Source organism: Oryctolagus cuniculus, chromosome 1 (assembly GCF_051225735.1).
Source record: "Oryctolagus cuniculus isolate XC-2025 breed Fujian yellow rabbit chromosome 1, ASM5122573v1, whole genome shotgun sequence".
In the NCBI taxonomy this organism is placed as follows: Eukaryota; Metazoa; Chordata; class Mammalia; order Lagomorpha; family Leporidae; genus Oryctolagus; species Oryctolagus cuniculus.
The window spans coordinates 48,767,240-48,790,239 of record NC_142867.1 but is presented as its reverse complement, the minus strand read 5'-3'; the positions used below and the strand labels follow the sequence as shown (position 1 = coordinate 48,790,239).

The window sequence follows — 23,000 nt, the reverse complement described above, 5'->3', positions numbered from 1 at the left end:
CTTGATTGGGGGCGGGGGCGCTCCGGGGGCCAGGGGGATGGGGGTGAGGGAGTCCCTCGGCTCCACAGGCTAAGCCTGACTGACTGCTGGATTACCCCAGCTGCTGCTGCCACCAGGGGTTTTACAGAGTCCGGTGTAGCTCTGCGTAGGGCGGGCACTTGGTGATCGTGCGTCTGTGAGTGGAGACTGAGATCCAGGGCCTGGCATGTGGGCCCTGGGCTGGGAAGGGTTTTACGCAGGGCCCTGCGTGGCCGCAGACCCTCCTGAGCTTGTGGGGGACGTGCACTGAGACTGGTCCCCAAGCTCAAGGCCTGCTCTTCCTGCGGAGGGAGATGCCTGGGGCAGGGCTGTGCCTCCCAGATGGGTCCCTGGGGCAGGAGTGTCAGCCCGCTGAGCAGGGCGCTCAGAGCAAAGGTGCCTCACACTGCTCCAGTTCCCATGATGCACACCTCCGGGTGCAGGACCCTCGAGGGCGGGGACAGTTCCTGGGGTGGGGGTGGGGGGCTGCACCCCTGGGTCACTGGCCTTCTCTGCCCCTCAGCCGAGTGCTCGGTGACTGGTGACATCCACTTCACCACCTTCGATGGCCGCCGGTACACGTTCCCCGCCACGTGCCAGTACATCCTGGCCAAGAGCCGCTCCTCCGGAACCTTCACAGTGACGCTGCAGAACGCCCCGTGTGGCCTGGTAAGGGCTGGCGACCCCCCGGCCCACTGCCCCTGCTGGTCTGGTGGACTCAGGACCCCAGGTCTTTCCATGGCCTATCTGCTGCTGCTTCTCATTGGGCAGAGCCGTGGGCAAGAGACTGGGGTGTGGCTCACTCTACTGGCTGGGAGTCCGCTCCCTTTCTCGGGCCTCAGTAGTTAAAAAAAGTGTCTATACAATGGGTCTTATTCTACTGTCTTCTCTGCTTCACTGAATTGTATCTTCAACATCTCCATGTTCATCCAGCCACTCACCTGTTGATTCAGCAAACACCAGATGCCTACATGTGCACAAGCTGTGTGGGGCTCGGAGAGTGGGATGAGGGAGACGTGTCTCTGTGGGTGAGGCAGGCAAGTGACCCCACAACCCGCTATGTTACAGCAGTGGTGAGGCCTGGGGAGTGCAGGCTGGATCTCCAGTGAGGAACTCACTGCTGTTTTTCTACCTGGGCATCAGGCGGGAGGGGGGTAAGGTGGATCAGGAGAGGCTTCCTGGAAGAGGTGACCTCGGAGCTGTATAGCCGCCTCTGAACATGACCAAGGAAATGGCCACCTTGCAGGTCTAGGGTGTTTGTGGGTTTGCCTCTCAGTGGTGACTGCACCAACTCCGGGCTGATGGTGCTGAGCCAACCCCTATGAACCCTGGTCTGGTGGCTGGCCAGCCTTGGCGGGCGGTGACCCGTTTCACTGCTGGACAGCGCTTCCTGATCGCCGGCTCTTGTCGCTGTGAGCCGAGTCTCTGCCTGTGGTTTCATCTGCGTGATGAGCCCACAGAGGGCCAGGCCCGAGCCAGCCCCGTTTCGGGAACAGTGAGAGTGTGTGTGTGTGTGTTGGGGGGGTGGTGGTTGTCACAGGGTGACTCAGCCCCACCCCACCCTCCTGGAGCTCACGGTCTTAGGGAGGTCACTCGTGGCCTTAGGTCACTTTGCGAGCGCATCCCGGGAGGGGCTTCTTGGAGGAAGTGGACCTGCCGAGCAGAAGGAAGACTCGGGGAGAGTCTCGTGGCGGAGGCCGTGTTTGTGCTGAACCACCTGAGTGGCCTAACACGATCAGTAGAAAGAGCGTATCTATGAGGATGGGAGGGAGGGCACTGTGGGAGTTGGTTAGACTGTATGAGCAAAGGAATGAGGCTAGAATGTTCTAGAATGCATTTAGGCAGCTGCTCTGGGTAGTGAAGTGAGGGGGTATGGGAGACCGAACTGGATTAGATCATCTGCACATGGTGCACAGAGGAGAGAGCCGAGACTTGGAGAAGTGAACTCTCTAAGGGCTCACTGCTCCCATGGCAGGCATTGAACCTGAGACTTTGACTGCGGAGCGTGGGCTTCCTTCCCCAGCCAGTGCCGTGCCTGGAGGGGACCGGAAGCGTGGCTCTGACTTGGGAGATGATGTTTTGCACACCAGGATTCTGACTGTCTCAGGGAGCTTGTGCCTCCGGGCAGGAACTCAGGGACGGCTGTGGCTTGTGGCATGGAGTCTTTTTGAAAAGTTGTTCCCTCATTTCACTGCACCTGATGATGTCACTCTCCTGTTACACCTCCTCTGCCTCAGGAGAAAGCCCAGAACTATTACAGGGCCTGGCTGACCAGTCCCCTAACCCACTGCCCAGCAGGCTCTGGCCTCCCTCATGCCCTGGGAGCATGAAACGTGCCCTGCATCAGGGATATGCCTTCAGCCCAGCTGCTTCCCTCCTCTGTGGCCTCTGCCTCTGCCCAGCAGCTTCTAGCACCCTTCAGATCACAGTTCAAGTAGCCCGTTTTTGTGCCTCCATTTTCTGATCTGCAAAATGGGACCACTAGTGGTCCTTGTCTAATCATTACTATGAGGACTAAGTGAGTGACTGTATATAAAGGAATTAGAACCCATGGCAACTCCATATTAGTAATCTTAAAATTGTAGAGGATGATTAAGGCTTTTGTTATGATAATTATTGTCATTCTTTAGGGTGTCTTTCCTACCTCTGCAGACTAAATCTAGTTGTCTTTGTTCATTAACTTTTTTTTATTAAAGATTTATTTATTTATTTGAAAGGCAGAGTTAGAGAGGCAGAGGCAGAGAGAGAGAGAGAGGTCTTCCATCGGCTGGTTTACTCCCTAGATGGCTGCAACAGCTGGAGCTGTGCCAATCTGAAGCCAGGAGCTTCTTCCGGGTCTCCCACATGGGTACAGGGGCCCAAGGACTTGGGCCATCTTCTACTGCTTTCCCAGGCCACAGCAGAGAGCTGAATTGGAAGTGGAGCAGCCAGGACTTGAACTGGCAGCTATGTGGGATGCCAGCACTGCAGGTGGTGACTTTACCTGCTATTTCATGGCACTGGCTCCAACTTTTTTTTTTTTTTTTAAATTTGATAGAGTTCTTGTTTCCTGACTCAATCCCTAAGTGGCCACAGTGGTCCCAGGTTGTGACCAAAGCCAGGAACTGGGAACTCATGTAGATCTTCCATGTGGGTGGCAGGAAGCCGGTTACTTGTGAGTGATCACCCTGCCCCTTAGAGTGTGCATCAGCAGGAAGGGATGAAGCTGGGTGTGTACCCAGGCCCCCAGATACAGGATGTAGTGTCTTGACCAACATTCTACCCATGAGGCCATATCCCATGAGTCTGGTTTTCTCACTTTCCCAGCACCCTATAGCTGCTTGCAGTACTGATCACAATTATAGTGAAATAAGCTTTGTAATTGTTAACGTCTGTGTGCCAGGGAATGTTAGCTCCATGAGGATCCACCTGATGTCTGTCTCGTTTACCATGTATCCATAAGTCCCGGGACACAGTAGGTGCTTATGCAATGTTTAGATGCATGTGTGGGATGTCTTCCCGCGGAAGGGAGGTATGAATAGGCCCGCCATGGACCATCCATGTCAGAGATGGAGAAGCCAAGGCTCAGAAAATATTGGCGCATTTCCTGTCTGCCTGTCAGTGGCATGCAGGTGGTGACGTGTGGAAAGAGCTACATAGATAAAGGCTGAAATCCAAGTTCTGGGCTGGGGTCAGGTTGGGGAGGCCAGTGTCTCTTTGGCTGGACTTGGGCCATCTGGGTTCCATCTCTGCTATGCTGCCTCTGACCACTTGAGAAGAGACGCTAATGTCTGTTGGCATCACCAAGCCCTGCCACTGACTGCCTCCCATCCGAGGCCCTGCCTGCTCATTCCCCAGATGGGGGCACCTGTGGGGGCTCTGCCACCATTCCAAGGAGTCTGCCTCTCCAGCTGGGCTGGTGTCCCTGTCCCTGGAAGCTCTGTTGGGGCCAGCAGGACAGAACGATCCCCTGTGCCCCACTGGCCTCTCTGCCTCTCTCTCTAGGACCAGGATGGGGCCTGTGTCCAGTCAGTGTCGGTGATTCTGCACCAGGACCCTCGGAGGCAGGTGACGCTGACCCAGGCGGGGGATGTCCTTCTGTTTGACCAGTACAAGATCACCCCGCCCTACACAGACGGTACGGCCTGGGGTGAATGGAGAGTGGTGGGCAGCTGGACGTTCATTCTCCCAAGCTGCTTAGGCAAAAGGCCCTGCTACACAGGCAGGAAATGATCTAGGACTGAGTGGGCCAGGCCAGAGGACACTCTGGTCCTAGAAATGCAGATTCCTAAAACGTGTCTTTATCCACGCCCCAGCAAGGCAGTGGCCTTCCCAGTGGTGTGATGGCTTCCTCACATGTGAGCACGTGCATGGGACCATTTTCCAATCCTAAACTCAGCATCGGTTTAGCATCCTGCCTGATGACCCACCCCCTGATCTTAGGGGCAGCCGGCCCCTAGGAAGCACATGTAGCAGAAATGGAGACACTGTTAGGACCTCCAATCCAGTACCAAGGACAAAAAATGTAAAGAGAACACTAAGAAGGCAGGCAGGCAGGCAGGTCAGGATGGCATAGTGACTCAAGATGGGGAGGGGTGGGGATGTGCTGCGTACAAGAAGACCACAAAAACACAAGTAATAAAGAGCATGGACATTGACAATTAAAACAAGAATTAAATTTGCCACAGTTAAGTCTGAAATCGTGCTGTGGGCTTCCTGAGGGCCACCGTGAAGAGAGGAAGTGGCTGATCATAGAATTCTCGTGTCTGGACAGGAACACAGACCTGCGTCTTAGGGACAGCAAAGCTTTCATAGGCACTGATGCTGAAAGAGAACTTCTGAGCTCAGACCCGGGAGGTTACCCCTGGGTTCTGATTTCATTACTGAATATGGTTTCTTCCAAGCTCCCCAAGGCAGCTCGGCAGCAGGGTACACGGGCTGCAGGGGTGGTGGGGGGCTGTGTAGGGGACAGGCTTCTTCCGCCTCCCTTCTGGTTCTCCACACAGATGCCTTTGAGATTCGGAGGTTGTCCTCCGTGTTCCTGCGCGTGAGGACTAACGTGGGCGTGCGGCTGCTCTACGACCGGGAAGGCCTGCGGCTGTACCTGCAGGTGGACCAGCGATGGGCGGAGGATACCGTGGGCCTCTGCGGCACCTTCAACGGCAACACACAGGACGACTTCCTGTACGTGCGCTTGTCCCGGAACCGGAAGGAGAGGATAGGCGGGCCCTCCAAGGCCGAGTGTACAGAGCCTTTCCGAAACTGGTCTCCCTTGGCCCTGACAGGCTTCGTTAGTTATTTAGTCCCCTACCGTTAAGCGGGTTGTTGAGACATTCTTCCTCCATGAAATTGGAATTTCATTAAAGCGGTGGCCCACAATCCTCTGCATGGGGAAGACTCGCCTGGGGTAGCTTGTTAAAATGCTGATTCTTAGGTCCCATTCTTCAAGATTGTTAGGAGGTGAGCTAGGAATCTCCTTGATAAGCATGCCTGTGGTTATAGTACCTGAGGTCTACAGACCCTAGCTTGAGAAACGCTGTTTGGTAGCAAAGTGTTAAAATGGGGTGACCTCAGGGTTTGATTTGACTCATTGTTTTGTTTGTTTTCATTTGACTGTAGCCATCTCTGGGGGAGAGTAAATCCCCAGGGAGCTGGCAATACCGACACTCCCTCTTTCTGTCGACACTCCCTCTTTCTGTCGGGTCAGGCCAGCCTCACCCATATATGTCATCTTGGTGCTTGTAGGCTGCTGACTTTACACCCTGAGAGCCCCCACAGAGAGTTGAGAGAAAGGCCCCTTAAGCCTGCACACAGTTTAGGAACTCAGAAGGGGTCGTGAGTCAGACATTCCAGAAGGGAGAACACAGGGTCGGTCCTGAAGGTGGGAGGTTCTGGCTGGACCTTCAAGTTCCATGCATCGAGTGCTGTAGAAGGAAACATGGGAGGCATCGTTTACTCAGAAGTGAGGATAAGATTTGCCGTGAACAACAGAAAGCCAAGAGCCTTTGCATGCGTGGACTTTGTAAAACACAGCACTCCACTCTGCCTTCCCAGGCTGGGCTGATGTGAGGGCAGACCTCGGCTTGGTGTGTAGGTTGCTTGTGGTGAGAATACTGCTTTAGGCAATGCGAGTGCTCTTTCTGCCTGGGCAATGATGTGGGCGTGCCAGGTGCCAGGCAGGACCTGGTTCCTTTGGAATTATCGTCTCTCTCCACTCTACCAGCTACACCAGGGTTTGGTGTCTCTAGGAGGGGCTAGTGACACCTAGGAAACATACTTGTACCCTCTTCCTTCCCTGCCCCATGGGGGACCATTTCCAACCTTGAGAGCCAAGGAGAGCCGGCGAGTGTTCAGGAGCCGCCCATGGAGAAGGGAGGAGGTAGAAAATCTCTGTCCCTGTGAGGTTGGGTGCTCCTGATGTGCGTGTTCCCCTTTCTGATGTGAAGGGCTGGGGTTCAAAGTGCTCCAAACACATTGTGAACCCTTTTGGGGCCTATTAAATGTAATTTGTGTGTGTTTGTGGCTATGCAGACTGATTTGGCTATCTGTGTGTCTGGCATTTATTTGCCCTGTGTGTGTGTATGTGTGTGGTGAGTATGCAAGTAGTGTCTATCCATCATACATGTTCCAGTGAGTGCACGTGTCCGAGTGCCATGCTGAGGCTGTGTGTATGCGAGCAAGCAGGTGCCTACCAGGCGTATGCTGTTGGTGCCCCGGGTCCATGTGGGCGAGTGTGTGAGTATGGTTATGCCATGGCCGCAGGTCCCCAGTGGGTGTGCCCGAGAGCACCCCACAGCTCTTTGGGAACTCTTGGAAAACACTGTCTGCCTGTTCTCCGCTGGTTCCTGGCTCCCCGCTGGACCCCTGCGATGTGCACCTGCAAGCTGGTGAGATGAGGGGCTGGGGGGGGGAGGCACAGGGAGCGGGCTGCGGGGTGGGACTGCTGTAAGAGAGATGCGGTGGGCACTGTGGGCCTCAGGGTGCTGGCCAAGTTGGTAGGAGGGGTAAGAAGAGGAAGAGCCACAGGGAGTGGGACAGGAGAGGAGGTGAGGGTCAGGCACACCAGAAGCTTCGTGTTCTGCCACAGTCATGTCCACACACGTTTACAGTGGCTGCGCCATCTCACAGTGGAGTCTGAAGTCCTCGCTGTGGCCCTCCACATGGCCCCGCCCCCATGTCACCTCCTCCTCCCTCCTCTGCCTCCATCAGGCCTCACTGGCCTCCTTGCCACTGCCCCTGCAGCTGGGTCTTTGCCCTGGCCAGGACCTCCCCAGGAATGCTCTTCCCGCTCTTCCAGATTCTTGCTCGAACCTCACCTTCTCCCTGAGCCCTCCCTGCTCCCCACCTCCCTCTCCCGCTGCTCCTCCCTGGCTTGCACTCACTCCTTAGACTGCCTGCCTCTCCTGTTCCCTGTGAATGGTTTGGGAACCATCTCCTCGCCACAGTGTAAGCTCTACCAGAGCAGGGATTTCTGTAGGTTTTGTTCACTCCTGAATCTTCCCTCACCAGATGGGTTCATGCTTGGCAGGTAGCCTGCATTGCATGAATGTGTGTGAGTGCAAACACACGTGTGCACATGCACACACCCTCCTCCATGCCCATGAACAGCCACAGATGCACACCCACTTTACTAAACCACTGCCACGCAAGCCCAGCAACTGTGCACTGAAGTCCCCTGCCGCATCCCTCCTGGACACACGCACATGTGCACCCATGCACGCATGCACACAGTCCCCTGGGCCATGGGAAAGGAAGGAGTGGCTGCGTGCTGGGCTCAAGGCAAGCCTGCTGGCTAACCACCTGGCCCCTGTTCCTCCTGGGTTCAGCCTCCTACGCCGTGCAGTCCTGCAGCGTGCTCACGGGGGAGCTGTTTGCGCCCTGCTCTGCATACCTGAGCCCCCTGCCCTACTTCGAGCAGTGCCGCCGGGATGCCTGCCGCTGCGGGCAGCCCTGCCTGTGCGCCACGCTGGCCCACTTCGCCCACCTGTGCCAGCGCCACGGGCTCCCCATCGACTTCCGTGCCCAGCTGCCTGCCTGTGGTGAGTGCCCCATTCTCGTGCACCCACAGGAGGGTGGGCAGGAGGAGCCTGCACCCTGAACTTTGCACTAAGCCTCGCGGGCTCCACTAGTCTGGCTCCCTGCACCTACCAGGGGCCGCCCTGCCCTTGGTTATCCAGACCTGAACATCTAGGACACGTGACTCGGGACTTTTTCTCTAGCCGTACCCAGAATCCATCTCTAAGTCCTGTCAGTCTCGCTATTCCCACACATTTATCCATTTTTTACCACCTGCCTTGCCATCACCGTAGTCGGGGCCACCTTCTCACTGGAGCCAGAATGAGCTGGTTCAGGATCGCCAGCCCCATGTCTAAAGGGTTACAGGGCATGAGCCAGCCTTTTCTGTTCCAGTGCTGCAGTAAGTTGCTGTGTGTCTCTGGGTAAGGCCCTGCCCCTCTCTGAACCTAAGCTTCCTTGGAGGTGATTGAACAGGACCAGTGGGTCTTAACTTTGGCTGCACGTTGGACTCACCATGGGAACTTTCCAGAAATGTACACATCTGGGTCACTGGCAGCAGGTGCAGGCACTACGTTTCTCAAGTGCCCCCCAGGTGGCTTTGGGGTGCACCCAGATTGGGGATGACTGGGCTTGGTGGTGTCAGTGGGGTCTCTGGCCCTGACGGTGAGCAGGAGACCCCTGAGAGGTGAGGAGGGCAGCCTGAGTCTTGGGACAGAGGGCCCTGGAGAGACTGCTGGGGGCAGCACAATGGATCTTCCCAGCCTGTGTGTGTTACAGCCCTGGAAGTGAGGGGTGCGAGTGTTTGAACCACACCCCGGTGCACATGGGTGGGTGCCGGGTTATGGGGGGAATGACCTCCAGCACCCCCCGATTCCACTACCCATGAGGAAAAGGAAATGAGGGGTTTTCCAGGCTGAACTTGGCGAATGCCCTCTCTATCCCCCTCCCCTGCTGCATTGTCATTCCAGTGTAGTGAGAGGCAATAGGACCCCACAATCAGACCTGGGTTTCAATAACATCTCTGACCTTGACCTGCTGTGTGACCTCAGGGAAGCATCTTAACTTTTCCGGGTCTCAGTTCTCATTTGGATGACAATCCCACCTACACTGTTGTAAGGACGAAGACAAAGCATGGTGCCCTCTCTCACTACAGCGCTGTCCTGTGAGGCCACCAAGAAGTACAGCCCTTGTGTGGCCCCTTGTGGACAAACCTGCCAGGACCTGGCCAGCCCCGAGGCCTGTGGGGCTGATGGCGGTGGTGACCTCAGCAGGGATGAGTGTGTCGAAGGCTGTGCCTGCCCACCGGACACCTACCTGGACACTCAAGCTGACCTCTGTGTCCCTAGGTGAGTGGCGCCAGCTTGACCTGTGAGTTGGGCAGGGAGACGTGGCCGGGGGTCTCCAAGGCGGGCCTCTTGTGTCCCCCTTCTTCTCAGAGCTTCAGGCCAGACCTCGGTGAGGGAGGTGTGTGAGTGGGTATCCACCTGGGGACCCCCCTCCCAGCTCCTTCCTAGCTCTGGCTCTTCTGCCACACTTGCCAAGAGGGCCTCTCTCCGCTCATCTCCCTTCTCCTTCCACAAGTGGTTATGGACCTTCTTGTATGTTCCAGATGTTTCTAGGCCTGCGAATTCAGCAACAAACCCAACAGAGCTCTGGGAGCTCACATTCTAGGGCAGTGGGGGACTCTCTCTCTCTCTATTTCTCTCTCTCTCTCTCTCTCTCTCACACACACACACACACACACACACACACACACACACACTGAGTGCCTGCTGGTAGCATGAGCAGTGCAAGCAGAGTCCTGTTGCTGTGACCGTGAATGAGTGTGTGTGCCTGGAAGGCCCTTCTGCAGGGGATGTTTGAGCAGAGGCAGAGGGAAGTGAGGGGGAGGGCTACAGGCAGAGGTGGCAGTCCCCACTCTGGGCCTGGCCTCCGGCCCTGATGCTGGGCTGGCTTTCCTGCTCCCTGGGGATGTGTCATGTGCCACAGTAGATGCCACAGCTTCTCTCCATGTCCTTAAGCCCGTGGCTGGCCAGGGTGGTGGCCCTGCCCTTGGCAGTCCCTACCCCAGCTCCTGAGTCTGCCCACCTCCTTCTGCTGTGATTTGTATAGGAACCAGTGCTCCTGCCACTTCCAAGGAGTGGACTATCCCCCCGGAGACAGCGATATCCCATCCCTAGGCCACTGGTGAGCTTTCTGGGTACAGCCTTGTGGGTCCCCCCTTGGAAGGGAATCTGCCATTGGAAGACACTGCAGCTGAGGGGACCGGTCAGGGCAGGTGGGGGAGAGGGAGCGAGTGGAGCTGCTATTTGAACCCTGGGTACAGAGCCTGGGCAATCAGCCCCAATGCCCCCCACCCTGCCCAACTCTCTCTGCAGCCACTGCAAAGATGGAGTCATGAGCTGTGACAGCAGAGCCCCAGGTAAGGGTGACTGCGAGATAGGGCTCCTTCCAGGGGCTTCCCACCGTGGGGAGTCCTGGAGAGGCAAGTGGGGCTGATGAGGACGAGGCGAACCCATGCCAGGTCTTGGACTATCCTGCACCTCCTGCGCTTATTGTCTCGACAAAGGCTCTAGCCTGGGAGAGGCATCCTGAGAAAAGGCCCCTATCTCTGCAGTGTGTGTCTGGGAACCCAAGTGATGCCCTTGTGGTAGCCAGGGCACAAGGCACCCAAGCCTGTCTCTCCCACCTCCTCTGGCTGTGGGACCCCCAGCCCTCCCTGGCCAGCCCTGAGCCAAGAGCCTACCCAGAGGCCCTGGGGGCTCCTGCACCTGTCCTGTTCTCTTCCAGCTGTGGCCTGCCCAGCAGGCCAGGTCTTCGTGAACTGCACTGAGCTGCAGGCAGACCTGGAGCTGAGCAGGGAGCGGACGTGTGAGCAGCAGCTGCTGAACCTGAGCATGCCAGCCCGGGGCCCCTGCCTCTCGGGCTGCGCCTGTCCCCAAGGGTATGCATCCGTGTTGCCACCATCTCCTGAGCTCAGCAGAACCAGGGACCCCAGGGTGGGGTGGGGCAAGAAAACCTCACAGGGCCTTGACCTTGATGGGGAAGGCTCTAGCCTTGGGCTGACCTGTGGCAGCTAACATTGCCAGCAAGGAATCTGGCAGAGGGATGGAGCTGTGGGAGACAAATTGGGATGGATTCTGCCTGGCTCTGCTTCTTATCTACTGTGTGGCCTTGGGTAAGGAAGGGGCCCAGTTTCTCAGCTGTAAAATGGGAATAATAAGAGCACTGGCTCAGCAGGTCGTCATGAGGATTAAGGGAGGTGCTGGTATGGAAGTGCCGAGCAGGGGGTGTGGCATGCCCTAGAGGACTGATGGGTTGAAGACCACCAAATAAGCCTCTGTCGCGGCTTTCAACCTGTCTGGGCCAGGTGACGGCCACAAGTCCAGATGCATGGGGCTCTGCACGCCCAGGTGCCAGTCCTGGGTCTGGGTCAAAAAGAGCCTTGGGTTCCTCATCTCATGACCCCACAGTGTTGGCCTGTGCCCTGCAGCCCACGCGGAGGTCAAGGATGGGTTGGGAGTCCTGGTCCAGGCCTGAGAGCCACAGCCAAGGAGACAAAGGTCGGGGCTGGTGGCAAGGGAGGAACGGGACAGCTGGGTGGAGCTGTGCTGTTTCAGGCTCTTGGATGTTTTTCCGCCTTCAGTCTCAGAGGAACCCTGGCCAAGCAGAGGGGAGGGTTCCCATTCCCACGTAGGTGCAGACCCTCAGGCTGGGGCCAGAGTGGAGGAACGGGTCTGCCGGGGCCCCGTGACTCAGACCCCAGGCTTCTCACTCCATACGCTGCCCATTGCCCACAGTGTGACAGCTCCCTTAGGCCCAGGGTCTGGACTCTTACACAGAGGTTGCAGTGTGTGTTGCGAGCTGGCCACTTCCCAGGCACAGGCAACCACCGGAGAACCTGCCCAGGACCCGTGGCCTCCCAGCGGGGCATGTGGAGGGGTGCTGGGGTGGGAGTCCTGATTACTGAGGGGCTTCTATGTGCACAGCCTGCCTCTGGCCGTGAGGTCAGGAAAGCTGGGGCTTCTACAAACAAAGCGGTATTCACTCACTGCCAAGCATGGTGGCAAGGCCACAGGGTAAAGGAACTCTGGGCTGGAGATTGGGGGCTCTAGGCTCATTTCTGCTGATGAGTCATTGCGTGCTGTATAGAATGGCCCTTAAGGAACCTCCACACATTCCATAGGAATTCCTGCTGGATTGGAAACGAGAAGCTGGACAAGTGGAGGCGGGACTGGATTCTAGGCGCTCTGATATGGGTGCAGGCATCCAAAGCAGTGGCTTTGCCCACTGCACCACACTGCCCACTCCAATGACAGTCTGAGTCTTTCATGGCCCAGAATAGGGTTTGTCCTGGTGAATTTCTCATTAGGCTTGAAGATAATATGCATTCTATTATTTTAGGACAGAAGTTTCTTTAGTTGTCAGTTAGGTCAAGATCATTGTTAGTGTCGCTTGGATCTTCTACATCTTTGTTTTCTTGTTTGTTCTGTCACTCATAGAGACCAGTATTGAAATCTGCAACTATTGTTGTGGGTCTATTTCCCCTTTGAGTTCTGGGAGTTTTTGCGTGCTGTATTTTAGAGCTCTGTTACTTGGTACACAGGATTCTTGCATTCTGATAAACTGGCCCTGAAATACACCTTCTTGGTGATGGTAAGACTGCTTGTCTTGAAGGCTACTTTGTCTCATGTTAATATAGTGCCTTTGTCTTTCTTATGATGAGTGTCACTTCTTTTTTCCTTTTGGGTCTTGCCTCTTTAGCCAGGGTTGCAATTTATTCCTTTTAATTGGAAAGTTTATGTATTTGAATTTAACATAACTGGATTTAATATGATATATGATCATCTCATTATTTGCTGTTTGTCTCATCTGTTCTTTGTTTTTTACTCTTTCATGCCTTCTGTTGGTTAAGATAGATAGATGGATAGATATAGATAAATTTATTTATTTATTTATTTGATGAGGGCCAGGGAGAGCCCATCTACTGATCCAATCTCCAAATGCCAGCCCAGCCCAGTGGGGTGGTGGGCAGTGTAGCCAGGGACCAGGAACTCAATTCAGGTCTCTCATGTGGGTTGCCAGAATTCAACCACTTGAGCCATCACTGCTGCCTCCCAGAGTCTGCATTAGCAGGAAGCTGGAATCCAGCAGAAGGCCGGTATCAGAGCCAGGCACTCTGATATGTGACCTGAGCATCTGAACTGATAGCTTAGCTGCTAGGCCAAATGTCTCCCTGGTTATGTATTTTTTAGTATTGAATGAGGGATCGTCAAAACATGGGGAAAATGTAATTGAAAGATAAGTATATTTTGGTGTAAAAAATTTTTAAAGATTTATTTACTTACTTGAAAGAGTTAGAGAGATCTTCCATCTGCTGGTTCACTCCCCAGATGGCCACAACAGCCAGTGCTGGGCCAGGCACAAGCCAGGAGCCAGGAACTTCTTCCAGGTCTCCCACATGGGTGCAGGGGCCCACGCGCTTGGGCCATCCTCTGCTGCTTTCCCAGGCCATTTAGAAGCAGCTGAATAGGAAATGAAGCTGCTGGAACTTGAAGCGATGCCCCTAGCGGATGCTGGTGTCTCAGGTGGCGGCTTTACCCACTACACCACAACACCGGACCCACAGTAACAAATTTTGAAATCTGCAAGATCTCTCTCCCTCTTTTTCTTTCTCTTCGCCCCCTCTCTCTTTGATACTCTGCCTTTCAAATAAGTAACTAAACAAATAAGTTTTTTTAAAAAGGGAAAAAATCAATTATCTTTTAAAGGAATTAAATAATTTTAAAACATTTACCAGCATTCCTTCACATGGAGATAAGTTTGCTTCTTCCTGCAGAACTTCCCTTAGCATTTCTTTTAGTGCGTATCTGCTGGTGGCAAATACTTCTTCCAGCTTTCTGTTTATCTGAAAAAGTGTTTATTTCGCTTTCATTCATTAAGAATTCTGTATTAGAACCAGCAGGATGTATAGCTATGGCTAAACAAGGGGGACTTATTATAAGAGCTGGGTCACATGATTACAGAGGCCAAGAAGTCCCATGACGGCCATCTGCCAGCTGAGACCGGGGAAGCCACTGCAGGGCTCCATAGCAGTGCACAGGACTCGGAGCCAGGGATGCTGATGGAGTAACCCTCAGTTTGAGGCTGAAGGCCCGAGACCCTGGAATTGGGGTGGGAGGAGCTGCCAGTACAAGTCCCCAAGTCTCAAGGGTGGATAACCAGGAACTCTGATGTCCACGGGCAGGATAAGCAGGGTGCCCCAGCTCCAGAAGAGAGTGAATGCGCCTTCCCCCTGTGTTTGTGCTCCATCCGGGTCTGTAGCCAAGTGGTTAGTGCCTGCCCACCTGGGATGAGAGTGGACCTTCTCTACTGAGGCCACTGATTGAAATGCCAGTCCCTGCTGGAACCACCCGAGTTCACTCCTTCAAGTTTGCTGGTCCTTATTTCTGAAGTATTTACCCAGCAATGATGCTTTAAGAAATATCTGGGTACCCATTAATGTAGTCAGATTGACAGCTCAAGTTAACCATCACAAAGGCTTTTGCTAAATATACGACTCTAGGTTAACAATTTTTCCTTTCTTGAGTTTAACTTTTCTCATTATTCCTCCATTAAGTGCCTTAGCTCTTAAAACATTCTCTTATTACTACTGTCACCAATTCGACTAAAATAAGCCTTGCTGTGCTTCTCTATGTGTGTGTATTCTGCTTGGAGTTCAATCATAAATTCATCATTAATAATTAATCCATAATATTTCGGCCACTATTTCTTCAGATATTTTTCTGTGCCATCATTTCCTCGAACTCCAATTATGTTTGTTAGAGTGCCTAGTATTGTGTCAGAAGGCATTGAAACTCTATTTTTTCCCCAGAATTTCTTCTCTTTTTCAGATAAGGCTGTTTCTTTTGTTCCTCTTTCAAGTTTACTCATCTTTATATCTTTTTTAAGGGTTTGTTTTAATTTATTTGAAAGGCAGTGTGACAGAGCGGAGAGACAGAGAGAAAGGGATCTCCCATCCACTGTTCATTCCCCAAACGGCTGTTGCCAGCTAGGGCTAGGCCAAGCCTAAGCTGGGAACCAGTAACACCATCTGGGTCTCCCACTTGGCAGGAGCCCAAGTACTTGGACCATCTTCTGCTTTCCTGGGTGCATTAGCAATGAGCTGGATTGGAAGCTGAGCAGATGGGACTGGAACTGTTGTTCTGATATGGGATGTTGGCATCAAAGGCTGTGGCTTAACCCACTGTACCACAAGACCAGCCCCTATAATCTTTATTTCTGAAGTATTTTGTCTTCTGTTATATGATTTTGGCAAACATTTTTTAATTTTTCAGAATATCCTTTTTAAAAATGGGTTTCACCTCCTGAGATTTTCCTGTTTTACTCCTTATATATTCCTGCTTTTTAAATTTCAAGGTATTTATAATAACTTAAAACCCTTGCCTGCTAATTGCATCATGTATATAATTTTTGAGTCTATTTTAGTTATTGGCTGATTTTTCTCCATGTTGTGGGTTATATTACTCTTTTATTATATCTAGTAATTTTCATTAAGTGCTAGATAGTGTGAATTTTACGTTGCTCTGTGCTGTAATTTGATGACTTCCTTTTCTGAGTGTTGATATAGCAGGCAGTTCATTTATAGCTGGATTAGCTTGTTCAAGATGTGTGTCTGAACTTTGTTAAGGTTTGTCTAGAGTAGCTCTATTCCTAAGGGGGTCTTTCTGATACCTCTGTGCAAGGCCTGGGTGTTGAGAGAAGTCTTTCTATTCCTACATCTCTAAGCACTACACTGGGTCTGAAATCTCCATTAGTTTCACATTTCCTCAATAGCCATTTCTTGCTAAGCCCTCCGGAGTCTTTTCCTGCTCATGCATGATTTACTATTTGGTCAAAGTCTTAAAGTAAGCCCTATGCGGAATTCTGGAGTTCTCTGTCTAGCAGCTCCCCCATGCATAAGTCCCAATATGCATGTTCTACCTAGCTCAGGGGCTCTGAACCCCAATGTCTGTCTCCTCTCCTCAGTGAGGCATGCATTATATTCTGCTTGGGTTCCAGTATCCTACACCAGAAAGTGCCTCTGACTGGAAAATGTGTATTTGGAGAGAAATTAACCTGTAATACTTTGTGTTCTTGAACCATCTACTTATGTTTCTTTAAAAAACAAATTAGCAAGGTTAAATAATTTATCCCGGGCAGAGCCTGGATTTGGACTAAAAGTTACTTATTTCTAAAACTTACGCTCTCACCCCTGCCCCAGAGTGTATTTTGCTGTTGCCTGGATCTGTCCTGGAGCTGTGGCCTGGGAACTTCAGTCAATTCCCTGGCCCCTCCTGGGAGTGGGTCAGGTGTCACGGAGAGCAGACTAGAGGCCTGGGTCTCCACAAGCAACACGGTTCAGAGTATCCATGCCCACGGCCCTGGCCTGTCCGCTACACAGCTAGTACCTAAGGAGGAGCTGACGCTGACCTGACGAGGGGTCAGGGGTGCTGTGGCTGCTAGAGCTGAGCCTTAGTTCCTGAGAGGTGGCAGAGGCTTCTGCACAGGGCCTGGCCTGTGCCTGGTTTCTCCAGTCACCAAGTTGCCTCTGAACCTCACGAGGCAGCAGGAGGATGGGCAGAGGGCATGTGGTCAGTCTCTATTAGAGTAGGTGTCGAGAGCTACCCGGGGCTTCAGAGGTGGCAGCTCTAGGGAGGGTGCTGCTCTCCTGACCACCTGCTGGCCATGTCCCTACAGCTTGCTCAGACATGGAGATGCGTGCTTCCTGCCGGAGGAGTGCCCGTGCACTTGGAAGGGGAAGGAGTACTTCCCTGGGGACCAGGTGATGTCTCCCTGCCACACCTGGTAAGTGAAGGCTTCCAAAAGGCCCAGTCTTTCTCAGGGAACTGCATGGCTGTGGGTGCATCAGCATGAGTAGAGTCTAGCATTTCTCTTCCACTAGGTTCACATTGTGTGTGTGTGTGTGTGTGGTGTTATATAGGTGTGTGTGCACATATGTAAGTGTAGTCATAGAATATTTGGGGGTATTTTGTGAATCTTTACATTAATGTGAATTTGTTCAGACATATGAATGTGTATATAGACATAGTTGTAACCATGATGATGTATTTGGATGTTTATATGAACATATAAATGTAGGTGCAAATCTAAAATGTGTGACTGCGCGTGTGACCGTGTATGTACATAATGTCTATAAGAAGGCAGGTGTTCATAAATCAGATAGTGAATATATCCAGTTAGGAGTTTGTGCATGTACAAGTGTGCTCATATATATATATATACACACACACACACGTACAGTTTGTACTTATGGATTCATTTAGTATGTGCAGACATGTATATACAAATTCTGTGAACATGGGTATCCATATTTGTATTCACGTGTGAGTGAATGTGTAAGTGTGCATTTAAATTTGCCGTGAATGTGTACATGCCTCTATGCAAAATTGAGTGTCCACATGAGCACATTTGTATGTTGAGAAACATAAGTATACACATGTAGGAGAGGGTGCACCTGGGCTGGACTCGGTGGAAACCAGACTTGGGGCTAGTTGTAGGGCCTGCCTGGGGCCAAGCAGCAGTGGGTAGAGACTTGGTTTCCTGAAGGAGAGAGTGCTGGGTGAGGGGGTGAGAAGTAACAACCCGTACCCTGATGCTGGAAAGCAAACTGTCACTGTTCCAATGTTGAACAGCTGCTAGGGGGTGTGGCTGATGTGAGCTGGAGCCCAGGGTGCTGGGACCCAGGGTCCAGCAGAGAAACTCAGGTCCCATCCTAGGGGCCACTCCAACCAGCCCCAATCATTGTCCAGTGCCAGGGTTAAAACTGTTCTGTTTCTCTGTCCATGGGGCAGCCATGGCACTGTTCTCTGTGTTAGCAGCAAGGTCACAGTCAAGCTCATCTATTCCAAGGCCAATTTCCTGAGATACGTGAGGGTGGAACTGAGCGCCTGAGCCCTGGCTGGCTGACAACCCCAGAAGTCCTAGGGAGGCGAAGCTTGGGCAGGCTGTGTGTGCTTGAGTGTTTGCAGGCTTTTGTGACTGGTGGGATGGCACCTGCATGCGGCAAGAGATCGGGGCTGCCTGGCTTTGCCTTACCTTACCCAGGGGTGCTGGGCCCCAGGGACTGACTCTTCTACCACCTCACAGGATCCCACAGCCGGCAGACAGTGGCACGGCTGAGCTGTGCTACATCCTCTGCTGTGAGCACAAAGCCTGCTTGGGAAGCAGGCCCAGCGCAGGAGATGGCAAGGAGGAGCAAGGGCCAGGGCCAGCGTTCTGGGTTATCTCTGGATATGGAGGCCTGATACGAGCAGGCTTCTCTCTCCCCTGGAGAGACTGACCAGCCTTGGGGTGCTCGTCCTCTCTCCCTGCAAAGAGCAGATTCCTGCTCTGCACCTCAGTTTGAAGCATTCTGCCTTCCTAATCAGTGTCAAACCTCCTCATCACCCACCCCTTGAAGGACAATATTGCGTGTCCCAGGCTCGAGCTGCCCTCCAGAGTGGGGAGGTGGGGGCCGGAGCTATGGTTGGGCCTGTGCGACTTGAGCATTTGATAGGATCTCCTAACCAGGATGAGGCTTGCCTGCCTGCCCATCTCTTCCAAGTCTGAGTTCCCTGACATCGTATGTTGGCAGCGTGAATTCAGCCACAGTGGGCAGATTGAAAGCATTGTGCGTACAGCCGAGCTGTAAGTCGTGTAGTGTGTGTGTGTGTGTGTTTGTGTGATTGGATGTGTGTACAGGCTTAGGAAGGTGCACAGTCAGGGACTGAGTGTGTCTGAGGCACACGCCCTGGCGCTGTCACTCCTGGAGCCCCAATCATGCCCCTTCACTCCTGAAGACCTGCCACTCCTTCCAATCCTACTACTGCCTTAATTCTTGGGAGTTCAGTGTCCAAGAGATGAGTGTTAGTTATCCTTTCATCACTTTAATTAAAACACCAGCGAAAAGCCACTTGGGGGCAGAAGCAGGTGTATGTCAGCCTATTGTTTGGAGGGTCACAGACCAGGACTGGACAGCCCATTGGTGTGGTATTGGAGGAGACTGGCTGTGGCAGAATGCAGGAAGGCTGGCATGGTGGGGCAGGAAGCACACGGTGGCCAGGTCCAACGTAGCTTGGATAACCACCTCTTATGGGAACTGCCTCCTCCGGGCAGGCCCCTGATAGTCTAAAGACCTCCTAGATGCCGTAATGAGATCAAGTCTCTGCCTTTAATCCATCAATCATGAACACGAATCCATTAACCATTTACATAAGACTTTGAGGTCCAAGCCCTCAATTCAGGGAACTTTGGAGAACATGCAAGCTGCTACCCAATAAAATGCTGCTAGTATCTCCAGGCATCTCAGCTTCTTCATTTTCCTTCCTTCTGATGATCTTTCTCCATACAACTGGAGATTTCGTCATTCTCAATAACAACCAGTTCACATCCTGACTTCCTGCGTCTCACCCCACCTGCCCTCTGTCTACGCCACTGCCTCTGGGCCCCTGATGCACTCCATACTTCAATGCCACGGAGGTTTCCAACCCGTGGACTCCCCACATCTCTGTCGCCTTTTACCTCCGTGATGCCTTCCCTTCCCTTTGGCCTAAGCCCATGGTCTAGCCCCTGCTGACGCCTCCCTACATTGACCCGCAGTTTCCTGTGACCTCTCCTGCTTTGCCTTACTGTTTTTGCAAAGCCACAACCCTGGTGACATCCAGCCTGTTGCTTCCCCGGTCCCTGCACTCACACCGCTGAGTGTGGCTGGAGGGATACACCAGACCAGGGGGCCAGGGCTCAGTCTGGATTTGTGACTCTGAACCTGAGGAAAGCCCTTAAATCCGAAGGACTCGCTTGCTGTACTTCCCTGGTCTTGGTTATTCTTTCATCCTTTGTGTCTGTTTCCATTCCGGCCTCGCTCCTTAACGCCCTGTCGCTCCCCCACCCCATTCTCAGTGGATGGTCTTCCTTCCTGTTGACTGAGCAAAGTGAAGCCATCATTCCATTGCTTCTCGGCCTTTTGGCTAAGATCAAGTGTAGGAGAGAACCTTCCAGAATCTGTCCTCTGCCTTGCACCTGTGCCCCAGGTGGACCAAGTGTCTGCTCCCCTCTGAGGTTTTTCCCTTCCCAGTCCCTGTCCATTCAGCCACCCAAGTGTGTCACTAGAAGCTCACCCCTTTCTCACATCAAGTCCATTGGTCACTCTCTACTTTATCATCTCCATTGCACACAAATATGTGTTTTGGAAAACTTCCAGCCTCCTAGCAGCTGCTCCGTTTCTCTTATCATTTGTTGCAAAACTTCTCAAAGTTGAAGTTGTCTATCCTTGTTTCTAAGACCTATTCCCCCAGGCCAGCAATGTGGCATAGCGGGTGAAGCCAATGCCTGCAGCACCAGCCTTCCATATGGGTGCCCATTCAGTCCTGGCTGCTCCTCTTCCAATCCAACTCTCTGTTAAGGCCTGGGAAAGCAGTAGAAGGTGGCCCTAGTCCTTGGGACCCTGCACCCATGTGGGAGAACTGGAAGAAGCTCCTGGCTTCGAATTGGGGAGTGAACCAGCAGATGAAAGACCTCTCTGTCTCTGCCTCTCCTTCTCTCTGTGTAACTCTGACTTTCAAATAAATCAATCTTTTTTTTTTTTTTTTTTGAAGACCTATTCTCCCAGCCTCCCTTGAGCCCACTTAGTGTTTCCTGGCCATGCCACTGAAACTGGTCTCTCTGCGTGTTCTTGTATCCAGTGTTCACTTCTCCCACCTCTTCTTCCTGAGTGCTAGCAGCACTTGACACTGTGGCTCACTTGCTGGCCATGCCTCCTCCCCCGTGCCTGTACTCACGTGGTTTCCTCTTCTCTGCTGCGGCTCCACCCTCCTGTGGTCAACTCTTTCAGCCTGGTCTTCTGGCCATGAAGACACCCTCGTTTCTGTGTTTAGCCCTCCAGGATCACACATCTGACCAGCCCCTCCACTTGGGCGTCTCGCACTCCTATGTCCCCAGCAAAACGGCTGGACTTTGCCCTCACACCTGCTTCTCCCTCAGCCTCCTCCCCCTGGGCTGATGGTGATGTCACTCTTTTGATTGCTTGGGTTGAAAAGCCTGGGTCGTCCATGAGTCACCTCCTCACTCCCCCACATCCAAGCTGTCAGCTCCTCTTGGTTCCACCTTTAAAACACTCAGAATCTGACGACTTCTGGCTCTTTCCTCCTCTTACCCTGAGCGGCCCCCAACTCTTCTGACTTGGTGCTGCCACTGTCTCACCACTGGCCTTCTGCTTCCCTGTGGTCCTCCTCAGCTCAGACTCTGCTGAGCCAGAACAGGACGTAAATTGGATATGATCAAGCCCTCCCATGACTCCTCCTCCTGTTCCTAGAAAAACTGACACTCCCACAGCAGCTTTCTCAGACCCATTTCATCTGACCCTCCGGTACCCTCTGAATTCCTCTTCTGTTCTCTCACCTGGTGCTCTCTGTTCTGGCCATGTTGTCTTCTGAGTGTTCCCCAGGGCCTTTGCATGGACTGTTGTCTGCAAAAACACTTTTTTTCCGGCTGCCTATATAGTTAAGTTTCTCCTCTTTAAGTCTGCTCATGTGTGCCCCCACCACACTATTTAGAATCATAATCCACTCCCACACACATTCCAAATCCCCTCCATCCTGTCCCCCAGCACTCATCGCCTTCTAATATATTATTTTCAAATTTTGTTTTAAGATTTACTTATTTGAAAGGCAGAGTTACATAGAGACAGGGAGACAGATCTTCTATCCTCAGGTTCACTCCCCAGATGGTCACAGCAGCCAAGGTGGGGCCAAAGCCAGAATCCCAGGGCTCCATGCTGGTCTCCCACATGGTGCAGGGAGCCAGGGACCTGGGCCATCCTCTGCTGCTTTTCCAGGTGCCGTTAGCTGGATTGCAAGTGGAGCAGCTGGGACTCGAACTGGTGCCCATGTGGGATGCTGGCATTGCAGGCAGTGGCTTTTCTTGCTATGCCACATTTGCTGGCCCCTGTTTTTAATTTTTAGTGTATATCTTCCCCTCTGACAGAGGGCTTTTGTTGTTTTGTTCACTAATGTATCTCAAATTGGAATGAATGAATGAATGAAGTGGTGAAGAGTATGGACTTTCATGTGAAGTAGATCTGGGTTCATCTCGGCTCCATTATGTCTTGGCTGCATATCCCTGAACTTCTCTGAGCCCCAGAGTTCCCTTTGTGAAGTGGGGGTCACAATCCTGTCCCCCAGGCTTCTGTTGGAGGTTGGTGATGTTCGCTGACCCGCTTACCAGGGCACCTTCTGCCATAGGTGTGCAGGAAGGGGCAGCTGTGCCCTGCCAGCTGATCTGGGCATGTGTGTTTCAGCGTGTGCCAGCGGGGCTTGTTCCAGTGTGCCATGCACCCCTGTGCTGCCACCTGCACAGCCTATGGTGACCGGCATTACCGAACCTTCGATGGGCTCTCATTTGACTTCGTGGGCGCGTGCAAAGTGCACCTGATCAAGGTGAGTGCCTGCCTGTATCTTCCCAGTGGGCTCCGAGGGGACCCAGAGCAGCTGGGCCACACATGTGTCAGTGCACGTGACCCTCTGGGCCCCAATCTGTTGCTTAATAAGGTGGGTAGGAGCAGGTGGCTGATCTAAGTTGCTGGATATGGCTGCTGGCAACGGAAAAAAGCCCAGAGGAGCAAGCCTAGAGCTGGACAGAACCCACCAGGCAAACGCCATTGCTGGTGCACTGCCAGTCATGGCCTTGCCCTCTGCGTGCCAAGGCTTTTTCTGTCTGTAAGAGTCAGAGCTAAGACTTCCTTGAGCTTCCCCCCCCCCCCCCCCCGCCCCGGTGTATTCCTGGTGGTCTCCTGGGCTACTTTTGTAGTGTCGTTCACTTATTTCTCATGGGAACCCTACAAGGCTGAATTTATCAATACTGCATTACAGGTACAGAGACTTGGGCTTGGTGGACTCAGGGGACTCGCCTGAGGTCCCACCACTGGGCAGTGGCAGCACAGAAGTCAGGTT

General features: G+C 52.9%; 1 protein-coding gene across 1 annotated transcript in view; it reads left to right on the top strand.

Annotated features, from left to right (window-relative positions):
- The window catches only part of OTOG (otogelin), a 96,403-nt gene that overhangs the window by 11,597 nt on the left and 61,806 nt on the right, over positions 1–23,000 (top strand). The window contains exons 15-25 of the mRNA XM_089305399.1: positions 542–687; positions 4,003–4,135; positions 5,004–5,181; positions 6,760–6,884; positions 7,824–8,036; positions 9,167–9,359; positions 10,126–10,200; positions 10,392–10,435; positions 10,804–10,957; positions 16,753–16,860; positions 22,349–22,487. Of these exons, the coding sequence (XP_089161525.1) occupies positions 542–687; positions 4,003–4,135; positions 5,004–5,181; positions 6,760–6,884; positions 7,824–8,036; positions 9,167–9,359; positions 10,126–10,200; positions 10,392–10,435; positions 10,804–10,957; positions 16,753–16,860; positions 22,349–22,487 (1,508 nt within the window). The remainder of the gene's footprint in view (positions 1–541; positions 688–4,002; positions 4,136–5,003; positions 5,182–6,759; positions 6,885–7,823; positions 8,037–9,166; positions 9,360–10,125; positions 10,201–10,391; positions 10,436–10,803; positions 10,958–16,752; positions 16,861–22,348; positions 22,488–23,000) is intronic.